This window comes from Fistularia commersonii, chromosome 14 (genome assembly GCF_037954325.1).
Source record: "Fistularia commersonii isolate RoL2024-O1a breed Wild chromosome 14, RoL_Fcom_v1.0, whole genome shotgun sequence".
Lineage (NCBI taxonomy): Eukaryota > Metazoa > Chordata > Actinopteri > Syngnathiformes > Fistulariidae > Fistularia > Fistularia commersonii.
The window spans coordinates 2,686,534-2,701,494 of record NC_141297.1 but is presented as its reverse complement, the minus strand read 5'-3'; the positions used below and the strand labels follow the sequence as shown (position 1 = coordinate 2,701,494).

Genomic DNA, 14,961 nt, shown 5'->3' with positions numbered 1-14,961 from the left:
TTCCAACTCATTCTGAGCTCCTTTTTCTTCTCCCTCTCTTTGTTCCATCAGCAGTCAATAATAGGAAGGCGCCTCCTCCGGTCCCACCCCGCACCACCTCCAAACCCCTCATTTCGGTGACCTTGCAGAGCAGCACGGAGTCGGCCCAAGATACGTACCTCGACCAGCAGGACCGCGGCAGCGAAGCCAACAGCCAGTCGGGACGGAGCAACTCCTCCGACAGCCTCTGTAGCATCCGCACAGGCGGCCTGGCTAAGGGGAACCAGCCCGTAGCCGCCGTCCTCGCCGCAACCCCTGCCCCCGCCGCCGCCTCCGTGCCCCCCATTCCAGCGCCGCGTGACCTCCCTCCCACCGCCACCAATACCACCACCGCCGCCACCGCCTCTACCGCCACGCAGTCCCAAAATGACACCCCGTGCAAGCTAGAGCAGCCGCCGACTGCGCCCAAGAGGAAACTGTCTTCCATCGGAATCCAGGTCAGATTTATTTCCCTTTTTTTTTTTTTTTTTTTTTTTTCACATTCAAAAAAAGGTCAAACGTTCTTGAGCAAAATTTGTCTAACTGGGCTTCTCGTGGTCCTTGTTGACTCATTACATTACATTACATTACATTTGGCAGACGCTTTTATCCAAAGCGACTTACAAAAGAGGACATAACACTTGCAAATACAAGATGCACAGGAAATGTACAGAACAGTAAGCGGGGGTTAGTTTTTTTTTTTTTTAAGACAAAAACGTACACATACGTACACACACACACACACACACACACTGCATAGCCTAACTTGGTGCCTAACCTGATCTGGGGCAGCTCAAGCATCAGCGCAGTAAATAGTCCTGAAAGAGAAAAGTTTTTACCTGTTTCTCGAAGGTTGAGAGAGATGACGCTAGTCTTGTTGACTCATCAGGTGGACTGCCTTCAGCCGGTTCCACGAGAGCAACTCCTACCCCTGGCGACACCGTTAAAATTCCAGTCAATCGGAGTCCAAGTGGAGAACGGCAGGCCGTAAGTATAAACTCGCATTTAGTCTCACAGCGAACGGTAGCCATAAAAGGGAGCGTTAGCCTGCAGTCAAGTGGAGGCCGTCCAAAGGGATATTACTGGAAGGGATATGAACTGATACGACTTTAATATAAAGGAATAATGGGCGGCTTCTGTATTCCTTATGCAGAACGCCACATTCTAGCACACGTTTAGCCGCCGGGGCGCAGATTTGGTCGGCTTAAAGACAGTTAATGGGATCAAGCAGCACCTTTTTGATAGCGAGACAGACCGTCGCAGAAAAGTGAATGCAGATTTAATGATGTGGCACAAATAGGCTTTCAGTTTAGCACCAGAAAAACCCGACTGCTTCTCGTGACCTTGCACTTTCCCGCAGTCACAGACCGCCGTGGTTCTTTTGACATGTCCTGCATAGACCTCCTATTGAGGGGGGAAAAAAAAAAACAAAAAAAAACCTATGCGCTTGATATACCCGCTATTTAGTCTGCACGAGGACTCACCGAAAGCAACGAGGTGACTTCGTTGCAACATGCGGGGGCACATTTTTACCCGTGAGATCTTGTTCTTCTGCTCCCGGCCAGGCGAACGGCAGGGCTTAATTAATCCCGGTGCCTTTTCAATAATTCTGTCTGGACAAAACCGGCGAGTGACTTGAACAGAAAAGCCGACAATGAAAGAAGACAGCCGCCCGGAGGGAGGAGACCGCAACAGTGGCTTCCTTGGGCGAGCTGGAGCGCTGGAACAATCAAGTATGACGGAAGACTTGGGAGACACCCCTTAAGAAATATGCAAGAAGCTGACATTTGTAGGGCTGGAAATACATGGAGGAAAGAAATGGTGATTGATAGCTTGTGTCGATCAATACTTGAATGCAGCGACTCAAGTAAATAATGAAGTCCAGTTCAAATGATGGCTGCTATGGTATTTACAGAAAATAAACTACCTTGGAGAAGAAACTGAAGCAGAGGGATGAGAAGGTAGAGGACCATAAGTAAGGCCCCTTAAGCTTCCCATACATCAGAAAACTTCGAAAAGATTTGGAACGGACTTGTGGAAACTATCATCTCGCATCTAAAGATCAGTTTTTAGAGCTTTTCTCAGTCTGAGCCAAGCCTCAGACTGAGATTTTACGCTGAATCTAACAGGGTCACTATTTACAAGACCAAAACTAGATTCTTTCAGCGTCTTCGCCATCCGCTCCTCTTTCTGGATGCTCCGCACCGATCGTGGCGTCCATCACTGTTCCTGTGCATCCAGACCGCCATAAAACACCGTCTCTGCTGCCCTGGGATTGTTTTTCTACCACGTTTCCTGTTTCCGGTTCCCGTTAGAGCTCATCTATTCGCTGTCGGTTTTTGTTTCGTCACCGTAAAGACGGAACGACTCGCAATAATATCAAACGCGTCTGATTCGGTCTTAAACCCAAGACTAGGAAAAAAAAAACTGATCACTGAATGACGGCAGGGCGCCACGACGCCGGTAAAACTCCCATAAAACGGGTAAAATTTCCTTCCGACTTTCAGTTTTTAATCCGCGAGCGTGAAAAACTGTCAGGTGTGAGCCCGGCATTAGAAATGTGAGAAACTGTGTCAGGGGCCGGTGCGGCAGGAGGAAGCCGTCAATAAAACATCATAGACCTGGCTGTGGTGCCGCTTCACAGCAGCGGGGCCTCGTAACGCGGCGTGCTGTGTTTGTAGGCCGCCGGCGGGAGGCTGTGAGGCTGTGATGTAACTCTCCCTTGTCACTCGGCCGTTCCGACGCCGCCGACGAGAATTCCATAAAAGAGCGGCCGTTCCGCCGCGCCCACGGGTTCGTCCGGCGCGCCGTCACGCAGACAGGCGACGTAGAACGCCGTGGAGGAAAAGGCCCCAGCTGGCGTGCAGCGGTCAGGTCGGAACTCCCCTCTTCCTCTCGGCGTGCGTCCCTTCGTGACATCACCGCTCGCCATTATCTCCTCACCCGAAAACACAAACTTCCCGATTTCTAGTAAGACTCAGTGAACAGTAAGATAGCTATTTGATTTCGAGCCAAGATGCGTCAAATAGATCCCTTTCTGCGGTTATTTGGAAAAACTCGATTTTCGCATCCTCGTGCCGAACAGGTCGCCGTGCGGGCCCGCCTTTGCCGTCAGACGGAATTTATCCCAGTGCTCCTCGAAGGCGATAAATCCAGACGTGAAATCTTAACTGACGGTGACAGTCTAGCAGCCTTTAGACCGTGAACGCCGATTCGGCCGTCTCCCCTTTCCAGTCAAGCGGTGTAAACCCGCGCAAATATCACATCGTAGCTCTTAATCACGTGAACTCTCGAATCAGTTCTTTACCCGAGCGTACTCCATCAGGTATGTGTCAGGAAACGTAACGGGTTGCCAATTTGTCCAAGTAAAGATCTCACTAGACTGGATCGGGCAGAGCTGACTCTCAAGAGTTAGCTTGCTATTTGCTATGTGCATCACTACATGGTTTAAGTGACGCAAAAGTATCTTCTCAGCTGAATATAAATGTGTGCGCGTAGATCTCTTAGGGTCTAAGTATCACCCGGCAATAAAAATCTCTAATTTTTCATTTATTAACAAGCTTAAACAGTTCTAGTTGCTCCAGCTTTAAATTTGAGATAATTATGTTTATAGTGACTGAAGGTCATCGGGTGTTTTCCCGCGCCCCCTCAGGGACGCCGTTTACACTCGTTGCGGTGCGATAATGAATAAAGGCTTTATTCGCCGGTCTTTTTTTTTTTTTTTTTTTTTGATTCTAGTGCCCGAAAGGTGATCGTTTCGCACAGAAACGCTGAACAAACCCGGTGCTGAACTCGTGGCCGTCCTCCTCGTCGCCCCCCCCAGCGTAAATCGGCGCTTTGTGCCCCTGCGGCTGGTAAATCTGTCATCTGTGTTGCAGAACGGCAGAGGTCATTCAACAGCTAGCTTGGCAGCGACTCAGCGCTCTGATCGATGTAGCTGGATACGCCGACCTGCAGGCCACTTAACTTGTTTTTTTCCCCCCTCCGGCACTGCAATTTACCCAAATCACATTTGCCCTATTAGCCGCGGCGTCTTCATGATTTGCCTGTAATTCCCCGCCGCCTCCCATCCGGGATTGTTTTTTTTTTTTCCCCTCCCCTTTTTTTGCCGATTCGGCATCAGCCGCCGCCGTCGCTAAAAAAACCCACCGACCTCGAAATGTCACCGAGGAAGACGTTGTGTTTACGACCCGGCGCTGATGTTTGCGCTTGCCTCCTCAGTCTCAGCCGCGACAGCAGCATGGCCTCCAGACAGAACACGGAGACGGAGCCCCAGGAAGCCCAGGACGCGGCGCCCACAGAAAGCAACAAACCCAACTGCGCCAACAGTCAGACGGTGAACGCCAATGCATCCAACGGACAGGACCAAGCCATGGAACAGCAGCCCCTGAAACACGCCTCGGTCCCGTCGAGGATACCCGCCTCCGTTCCGGAAAACCTGGACCCGGCTCTAGACCCTTCCTCGCTGCCGCCGCCCGACCCCAGCCTGGAGACGGGGAACTGCAGCGCTCCCGGGGACGCGGTGCAGTCCAGCTCGCCGGCTTGCCTGCGAGACGGGAACTGGTTCCTGAAGCTGCTGCAGGCGGAAACGGGACGGATGGAGGGCTGGTGTCAGCAGATGGAGCAGGAGACCAAAGACCACAAGCTCTCGGAGGAAGGTGGGTTCTCGTCGTTAGCTCGCGGCGCAGCGTGAAGCGGAGACGGCAAAAATCCACCGGTCCGTTGACAGAAAAGTAACAACCCCTGCACTTCATCTCGTGCAAAGGATGGGTGTCTCTCCAGCTTATGAATATATTGCGTTACTTCCTTAACATTGATTTCTTAAAGATGAATCTCTCGAAAAGGTGCAAAAAAGGGGGTTCGTGAAGTAAGTTACACACGTTTGAACTACAAATTGAGCTGGAAAGCAGTAGCATTAGCCGCAGCGGTGCGCTGAGCTACTGCGCTGTTAGCATGTCTGTTAAAGCATTGATTTTCTTGCTCCAGTAACCAGGAACACGTTGTTTGGAGATTTTTCGAAGTGAGAGGTGAGAACCTCGCTCACTGTCAATAGAAAAGATTTTTTTTTTTTTCAGTCAGCAATTTTCCAATTAATTGTTGGAAAGAATTAAACCAGAATGAGTCGTCAGCTCTTTCACTCTGGAGGAACTATTCAGAGGTTCTAGAATCGTTGTTTCATGGTGCTTTCGGAGAGCACAGGAACCAGGCATCGTGGGCTTCTACTCCGAGGCAGGAGAAGTAAATTTGTGATGTAGGTGATTATTTGAACTTTAGACTCGAGCGCCATTTTTTAAAAAACATTGCGGTCACCGGTCACTGGTTTGCAAACAAAATGAACAGAACCGGCGAGGAATGGAGCGAGACAGAGGTCTGAGCTCTTCTGGCCGGCTACGCCAATCGGGCTCGCAGAGGAACATCGACATTATCCCCCAAAAAAGTCCAGAGGTCGATAGCGGCTAACGGGGTTCGTCCCACAGTGGGAGAAGATAAAAATACCAGAACCCTCGAGAAGTCCGGCGCTTAAGCTGCACGTCGCAGACCCTACGCTGCTCCCTTACTGCTTGCGGGAATGCAAACTAAAAGGTTCCCCCGGAGGAGGACGGTTGTTAGAACCTTTCCGTCCGAAAGCGTCTGGAAAGCAGACGGAACCTCAGACTGGATGAAAGAAATGCGAGTAAGAGAAACGTCTGGTCGTCAATGTCATCACATCTTACTCTCCAGAAGCTTGTCAGTCCGGGGAACACGGGTAATCATCATCGGTTCGATGTTCCAGTTTGGGAAGTGGGCAGGCGAGGCGTACGGTCCGGGGCCGCGTCCCTCGGGGACGGCCAGATGAAGCGCGGCGTCTTCGCTCGAGTCTGCCCACGGTAACGTGGCTCATTAGCGTGGGAGTGGACTTTGTTTAAGCCGTAATGGAGCCTCTGCAGGCTCTCTTCCCTCTCCACGTCTCCCAGAATACCGCCGGAGCTTTTTAAGCAGATCTCTCTCTCTGCAGCGTCTTAAATATGAATGAGCGAGCGGCCGACGAGTTTCGCGGATTATCGGTCCTCTGGCTCGCCGCAGACCTTGAATTATGAATTTCCATTTACATGCAAATATCAGATGGAGAATCACCTGGATAGAGAGATCTGTCGTCGGGTTTATACAAGACTCGTGACTGTCCCGGAATGATGAATATCCATGTAAATATTCCATTCCAACGCACCTGTTTATGACCTTTTTAACTGTCGCAGTCTCCTCTTTTACCCGTTTCGGGGTCGTGTCCGGTTTTATCCGCGCTAGCCCGCCGCTAACCCATCTCGCTCTCCTCATCGGCAGTGTTGGGGACGATCCGCAGTGCGGTCGGCAGCGCCCAGCTCCTCATGTCTCAGAAGTTTGAGCAGTTCCGAGGGCTCTGCAAAGAGAACTTGGTGAGTAGCGGCTTTTCCTTTCTCCAGATAACATATTCCGACCTACGACGATCATCTCGGATTTGATCAAATTCCGCTCGTTGTCCCACGTGTTGTCAGACTCATCGCTCAGAAAACACGCTATTCTCTTCAATCTATATTGACTTTGCCAAAAACCCGTCATCTATCGTCTTAATATTTTTCGCTAGAACATAAACGCCAACCCACGACCAACGGCGCAGGACCTGGCGGGGTTCTGGGATCTACTGCAGCTTTCGATAGAAGACATCAGCATGAAGTTCGACGAGCTCTACCAACTCAAAGCCAACAACTGGCAGCTTCCGGAGAAACAGGAGAAGAAGGTAACGTCGGGTCAGATCAACGTTTTCAATGAAATAGAAACTGTCGTCCCAAAATTCAGCAACTTTGTCGCTGGCTTTCAGCGCTTTCTCACTCGACTCGGTGGTTTGCTTCTACAACGCTTTCAGTCTGTTTACACACACGAGCAAAATAGTGAGCGTTCTCGTCTTGAAGCAAAGGGTGTCTAGATTGGAGACGCCGTTTAAGTTTACTTAGAACCACGCCGCTGTCGGAGAGCTTTAACCGCACGCCAGGCTAGCGGAGCCGGTTGAGTCGGTTCCCCAGAAAAAGTGAATCCAAACGCGATCGAACTTTCATTGCATTGTCTTGAGTTGACTTCTTTTTTTTTTTTTTTTTTTTTTAACTTTCTCCTGACCACTACTCATACTTGGGTCTTCATCTGGCTCAACATATTCTTTAGAACCAGAAAGTCCTGACTGAGTACCTTAGATTCTTCACTATAGAGCGCACACAAGAAGTTTTACATAAATAAGCCACGCTTGTCTATAAGCCGCAGGTGTCCCTGTTAAAACAAAAACTTGAAATTAAATAATAAGGGCAATTAGTTATAATAATTATATAATATGAATTAAATAATTTAATCAGATTTGATAAGATACCGTAATTTCCGGACTATTGAGCGCAACTCAATATAAGCCGCACCGGCTAGCCGATCGCTATCTCGGGCCTCCTCCTGCGCGCCAAAACCGTCAAAGTCGTAGAATTTCCCGGTCATTTCATCGGTCCGATGTGACGAGGATAAACGTTTTAGCGGCGTGAAGCTCGTTAGCGTCCCCCCTCCCCCCCAAAAAAGTCCATATATTAGCCGCATCGTTGTTCACGTGAAAAAAGTCGCGTCTTATCGTCCAGAAATGACGGTAGTTAAACTACTTGAAAGTCATATCAAATGCATTTCTGCGCGTCTTTGTCATGATGGCGGTGTGTGCAATAAGCGCCAATATGGCTGATCTGAAGACTTGTCACAAATGTGAGTTGGTTTGCGTGAAACAATTTGTCCACTGTGACAAGTTGACGGAAGGAAAGCAAACGTAATCACCCTCTAAAAAAATCCAGGAATTAGCCGCATTCTTGTAAAAGCCGCAGTTCTCAAAGTAGTGGCTAATATGCCGCAATATACGGTACTTTTTAAAATATCTGTCCGTGGCGAATCACTGTATCTAGGAGTTCCACCGCTAGATATTCAAACATAGTCTTTGTGATGCCTGATCAGCACTTGGTTTCTACGTTTTCCTTGTTTATAGACTCGTCAACGTTCGCGAGCTAAACACCAGAGTAGCGCCGCAGCCGCTGGACGGCGACAAAAACTAGTGCCGCAGCACGCCAAGCTACACGCTAAGCTACACGCTAAGCACGGTTTCCCCGTGGCCAGTTGAAGTAGCTCAGAGTGAGACATTTTACTTTTTCAAAATCTTTGACGCGCCGGCGGCACCAAAGTTCGGGAAGTTTTCGTATGTGACGCGAGCAGAAAAGCGTTTCTTTCATCGCCGATTGCGCCTCTAAGAGTATTTAGTCGTTTGCTTTTAGGCACTGCAGGTTTACAGCGCAAAAATCACTGTAACGAAGGGAAAGAAAAGCATTTTATTGCCTCTTGCGTGACTCCCTTAACAAACTGTCACGAAAAGAAAATGTATTTTATCGCGGCGGTAACTCTAAATAAGAGCCGTCGTCGGTGTCTGTGATCACCTCTCCTTTCCGTAATATCCTCCTCAGGACGAAAACAAGCAGCTTCCATCGTCTGTGCCAAAGAAGCCGTCTAAGCCCAAGCTGTCTGCGGGGAAGGACAGGAGCGTGGACTCCGCCGTCGACAAGCAGCGGCAAGAGGCCAGGAAACGGTTGATGGCGGCGAAGCGCGCCGCCTCGGTGCGACAGAACTCTGCCACGGAAAGCGCCGACAGCATCGAGATCTACGTCCCCGAGGCCCAGACCCGCCTCTGAGGGCCGACCGGCGCCGAGAGGGGGCGGCGCGGGGAATCTCCGGACTCGGAACAGAAACGCCGGGAACCCTCGGACCGATGGGGGACGTCGGCGCCACGAACGGACAAGCGGATGCACGGATCCGTCACGGCCGGCGAGCGGAGGGACGCCGGGATCGCCGGGCATCGGCCCCACCGACTCGAAAATAACGCAGACCGTCACCCCGCCGCCGTGGGGGCGGACATAACATTGACAGATGTTTATTATTATTATTATTATTATTATTGTTATTATTGCTATTATTGACATAATAATTATCTCCTAAAGTATATCAAGACTGTCTTAAATGTGCAAGTATCTTTGATAAGGACACCCCCCGTACCTTGTGAAGAATCTTGGTATCCCAAAAGTTTACTCCCATAATTCTCTTCACTGCTGAGTCTACCGGCGGCTCGTCCGCCGCCCGGTTTACGAGCTGAGCTTACCATACACACACATGCCCACACACACACACACACACACACTCAGGACACATGCAGGTGTACTCGCTGTCCACAGAGTCTTCCTGTTCTCTTATTTGTACCGGGGCTGCCACTCGCCGGGGCGCGGCGCGCACGCTTTTAACGCGCGGGGATTCCAAGATGGCGTTGACGTACTCAGATTTAAAATGCAGAGAACCAGAGGAAGGCGGTAGCATATATATATTCTAAATATCACAATATTACAATGTTCATTTTGTAAATGTTGTATACCAGATTATTTGTTAGAAAGAGGTCAGTGTTCAGTACCAAGGTAGTTTTTTATAGATCGAGTACATGTGCTGTCATGATATATTAGCACTTGATGCAATCATTCTCTCCCACCTCCTTCCCTCTCGTCCCACAAACGCACATCACAGTCTCTGTCTGTGAATATCCATTGTTTAAGTCTTAATGTGTTTAATTTTAAATATTCTTTTGTTTTTTTGAGGAGAGCCACAGAGGAATGTATGATGATTTTTTTTTTTTTTTTTTTTTTTTTTTTAACAGCTCATTTTGACTTGATCACCGCACTCTCACCTCAGATCAAGTCCGCCCACATTTTGTTCACCCGATCGTTTTCTTATTTTTATTTTTCAGGGAGGATTTTTTTTTTTTTTTTCCTCCGCCTCCCGTGACGTATTGGGGGGGGAGGAACCGAGACGCTCGCCGCGCCACGCGGAGCATTCCCGTTCAACCTGACCTGCGTGTGATGGGGTGGGGGTTTACGTACTACTGGAAAGAAAATGGAATAGCAATAATACAATTGAACCGTATCCTTTGCGAGCAGCGTTGCAGGTAACTTAAGTCTTAAAACTATTGAACATTTCCAAGCGGGGCTCTCACAGCATGAAGGATGAATGTTTTTTTTTTTTTTTTTAGTTTCTTTTATTGTATTTTTAAAACGACTAAAATCTCAGGTTGAACAATCAATCTCAACAGTACAACAAACCACTATTAATGGTTTATTTATGATGTAAACACGAGCTATTTGGATACTCGGAGCCATTTCCTATAAAAGTGTCGTGACAACAGCTGCTAACTTTAGAATTGGTCGTGCTAAGGGTTTGGTGCCGAGAACAGTTTTGTTTTTTTTTTTGTTTTTTTTTTCCTCGTTCGCTCCACTTTCTAGCAGCTTGAACTCCCACCCGTTTTATCGGATGAAGACCTGTGGTACATTTTCCATTTGTATTTTTTTTTTTTTTGATTTTCCTTTTGTGTTGCTCTCAGTCGTCGTCGTGGTGAACGTTGCGCCAAGGCATTTCATTTTTTTTTTTTTTTTAATTTAAAAATCCTTTTTTTTTTTTTTTCTTCCTTCCTCCTAATTTAATCTAAACAATCCAGCTGCGTTTGTTTTGAATCCTCTGCTACCGCAGCGTCAGATTTACCTCGCCGCCATCGGCTTGTCGAGGCCGAAACCCCCAGCGTCCGGGTTTTCGTCCAATCGCCCGAGCGGAACCGGGCGCGACAAAAGTCCCCGACACACTTGGTTTGACTCTTCTTTCATTGTATTTTATTTTGTAAGAGCTGGCTCTCCCCCTACTGGTCAGTCCTCGCGGTACACTCCTGACAGCACGAGCTCCATTTTGAATCCTCGGTTTATTTAAAAAAAACACAAACACACACACAAAAAGAAAAAAAAAAAAAAAAAAAAAGAAGTTGAACCGGGAATGCAGATACGCCACCAACTTACCGAGTTTCTTATTCTCTTATTTGTATCACATCAACAATGGACATTTGCATTTCATTGTCCAAAGAAATCATTAAACATCCCTTTGCTACATGTCCTGGTCACCATTCTTTCGTCTTTTCCGCACCCATCCATGATAAAGCGTAATATTAGCCGCCGAGTTAATATTATGAACGATCACAAGCATCAGATTTAGACCCTTTATTGTTGCTGTGGAATCTTTAAAAAGCATGGCCTTCTCACATGTAAAAAAAAAAAAATATATATATATATATATGTACTGAGATCTTTGCCGGTGGATTTTCCAACGCTCCTTTCCATGAGGTGTGAAATGAGTCAAACGGAATTGTACCTGAGCATTTATAACGGGGGAAAAAAAACACAAAAACGGTGGAAATTCCTTCCTTTTCATGTCATTTGACGGCCGGATCCCTTTATACACACACAAACTGAACTTTTTAAAGAGATCAGGGGCCCAGATAGTTTTCACCTGTACTTCCTGAGTCTCAAAGGGCTACAAAAAATGGATCAATGTAGACCAGAAGGTACAAATCTGGAGGATTTTTTTTTGTTTGTTTTGTTTTGTGAATGTGCTATCCAATATCACCCGGGGGCGTCGTTCGCAAAGACGTCCCAGACACGGTAAGGCCGTGGAAATCTTTCGGGGTTAACGTTTTAGGGGTCATCACGCTCGACGATAAAGAGAACAACGCCCGTTCCTTGCCCTCTTGGCCTCCCGTGCTCGCCGTACATCCATCTCGAGCAAAAACGACGACGTCCCGGATTATCTTGTACTGACATTTTACAAACCAAGCACATATCTTACAGGCGAAAGGGTCGTTTCATGTGATGGTGTATTAGTTAGACACTGTGACGGCTAGTTTCTTTCCAGAGAATAAAAAGAAAACTTTTGATTGCAATGACTTCCGTGGCGTATTTTCCGCACGTAGCCAGTTGAAGGATTCAAGGAACGACGCCGCTCGATTGCAGAATGCATGTATGTTCTTCCTTTCGTACGCGTCGAAAACGAAATTACCTCAATTCTACTAAATGTTCTTAAATCTGAAACAGCGATAGGGTGAGATCTTTCAATGTGCACACAAAGCGTACGTTGTTTTCCCGTGCTCACTTGTTTTATGACAAAGAAATAAAACAAAAAGTCAGAAAAACAGTTCCCTTTGGCGGCATCGTGCGGGAGCGTCAGTTTACAATCACGGAAATATAGAAAAAAACATGCTTTTTCCATCTGGACTTTCCTGAATTCGCAGTTATTAGATTCCACTTTGTCGTTCCACGTGTTCAAGTACAGAGACACGAAACGCCGTTTCGCGTCCAACCAGGTGTGCAAAAAATACATATAATAAACAAATTAACAGTATATACATGGTATGTTATTGATTTACAGACTGTGTACCATGAATGCATTTTTCATGCTAATATGTGCACTAAATGGCAGGAACTATGGATTTAATTTACAAGAGGAAATGCACAGATGATAAGTTATGCTAATCACAAATCAGAATCAGAATACTAAAACTTGCTTTTTGTGGAAGCAGCTCCTGCTACAGAGTCAAATAGGGAAAGAATCGAACACGACTATAAAGATAAAGAATAAAAATAGCGAATAATAAAAATAAAATAGCAAGAACAGTAAAGAAATTAAAACAAAAGTAAAGGTATGAAAAAATATTTGTAACCTGTATACATGTGTATTTACAAATACATGTGTGCAGTTAAAATTCTCATTAAATAGTGCATTGAACCGGGGTGTCAAACTCATTTTGGTCCACATACGGCCAAATTTGATGTCAAGGGGGCCGGACCAGTAAAATCATAGCGTAATTATCTAGAAGTAAGTCCAAATGTTTCCTTTGTTTTAGTGTAAAAGAGAACAGGTTAATGATAAAAATCTTTATATGTAATGAACTGTTCCTTTGAAAAATTAGGGCGATGAGGGTGTCCAACGGAAAAGCAGGTACTTTTCTAAAAATACGTAAAAATGCTATTTACAAACCCGCCATCCTGCCATCTGCTGTGAGTTCTGAGTCACATTGTTGTGCCATGTTGCTAACATTGACTAAAACATTGCACCCCTAGCAGAAAATATAGGAACTGTATTTCTATTTTTAAAAAGTAGTTGATGTATTTTGCTAAACTGTATAAGTTATGTTTCTGTATTTTTTCAAATTGTAAATGTATTCCACAGGCCGGATCGGACCCCCTGGCGGGCCGGTACCGGCCCACAGCCCATACGTTCGATACCCCTGGTACAGATAAATATAGACAGTAGCCACCTAGGGTTACTAAACTAGTGTAGGAGTGCATGTATGTTCACTACTTTCCCTCCAGTCCATCAAAGCAGAATGAAATTAAAGGAAACAAGACCTTTTTATATATTGAAAAAATGGTGAGACAGGGGTGAGTCCAAGGTGGAGGTGGGAGTGCATGAGGCACCTTTCTTTGGAGGTTCTCAGTCATCCAGGTTATGGTGAATTCTTGTCGAAATCTTCTGGTCTTGGCAACTGGACTTGAGTTTCTTCACTTGAAGACGCTTCAGCCCTCATCCCAGAGACTCCTTCACTTGTAATGACCAATGGGGAGTTTCTGAATATAACCGCCAGGGTTTTTGGTGGATCGAGGTCGGGGGTCGGCAACCCGAGTGGCTTGGGAAAATAACTTATCAATATTTAATTGACGTGCATTTTATTTGTGTTAGTTCCTTTTTTTTAATGTTAGTTCTAAGTTGGAAGATTATTGTGATCTTGATATATTAAAATAAAATTATATTTATTATTTTTCGCCGCTCAAAATAAATGTCACACTCATAGAAGCCGGTATAGTCCCTATTTGCAGATGCTGTGCGCAGAAGTTCAGGAGCAGAAGTTCCATTAACCGAGTAAAATAAATATTTATGGAGATATTTTCCAAATATTTATTTCTTATTGTTTACTGACGCAGTGATTTTTTTTCCCAATTTATTTTTAAAATTCAGGTCAAAGCTACGCTACACGCTCTGAAAGCCCATAGCTCAAAATGTTCAAAATGTGTTCATTCCATAAATAAAAATTCAATTTTCTTTATAGCACTTTGTGAATTTCATAAGCAACACACTACACACTTGTTTATACAAAGAGTAAAGGTAATAAAAAGCAATATATACAGTAGTACCTTTATTTTAGACGTCAACAATAATTTGCGGCTCCCGGTGTTTTCTTTTCCATGGAAACCGGGTCCAAATGGCTCTTTGGGTGTTGAAGGTTGCCGACCCCTGGTCTAGATTATAGTGGCTTGTTGGTCTGCAGAAACTAGGTGTAAGGGAGTTGTTATGATAATGATAATAATTGTTATATTGTTATGCGAATGTTTCATTAGCATATCTAGTTTCTGCAGATCAACTCTTCTATTTACACAAGTTACATTCAGAAAACTCTCCATGGGTTATTGGAACTGAAGATGAAAACATTATGCATACATATATCTGGTACAATAGGGATAATAATCCAGTGATAGGATAAACAATAAACTCTTTGCTACTTTGCATAATTTTCAATGAAACATATCATGCAACATTTATTGACCTTACACTGATATTGATTATAACCCAATGATAGAATATACAATATGCTCTGCGGGATTCACTTTATATGAAAACCAAACAAATCACACACACACACACACACACACACACACACACACACGCACACACACGTAAAAGCATGGGACAACGAAATACAGTTTAGCATCTAACCAGAAGTTCAAAAAGCAGCAGGTGCAGACATAACAATAATAATACAGCTGCTACTTTACTACTACTACTACTACCATTTTTAATTAAAATAAACAATAACAATAAAAATGATGATAATAATAATGATGATGAATAACGATAATACGTCAATGACACTGCGCCACTTTGCATTACTTTCAGTGCAAATGTATCAAATAAATAAATAAACACCATTATGATAATAATCCATCAACGTTGCTTAAAAAAGATTAAATGAATTTCATAAAATCAAAAGAAATATACAAGATTAAAAAAAAAAAAACG

General features: G+C 45.5%; 1 protein-coding gene across 2 annotated transcripts in view; it reads left to right on the top strand.

Annotated features, from left to right (window-relative positions):
* Positions 1-11,003, top strand: part of dlgap4a (discs, large (Drosophila) homolog-associated protein 4a) — a 118,521-nt gene extending 107,518 nt beyond the window's left edge. For both annotated transcript variants that reach the window (XM_086159619.1, XM_086159618.1), the window contains 6 exons: positions 55-476; positions 908-1,005; positions 4,240-4,676; positions 6,337-6,428; positions 6,617-6,769; positions 8,499-11,003. In XM_086159619.1, coding sequence (XP_086015745.1) covers positions 55-476; positions 908-1,005; positions 4,240-4,676; positions 6,337-6,428; positions 6,617-6,769; positions 8,499-8,723 — 1,427 coding nt within the window. In that variant the 3' untranslated portion in view covers positions 8,724-11,003. The remainder of the gene's footprint in view (positions 1-54; positions 477-907; positions 1,006-4,239; positions 4,677-6,336; positions 6,429-6,616; positions 6,770-8,498) is intronic.
* The last annotated feature ends 3,958 nt before the right edge of the window (positions 11,004-14,961 follow it).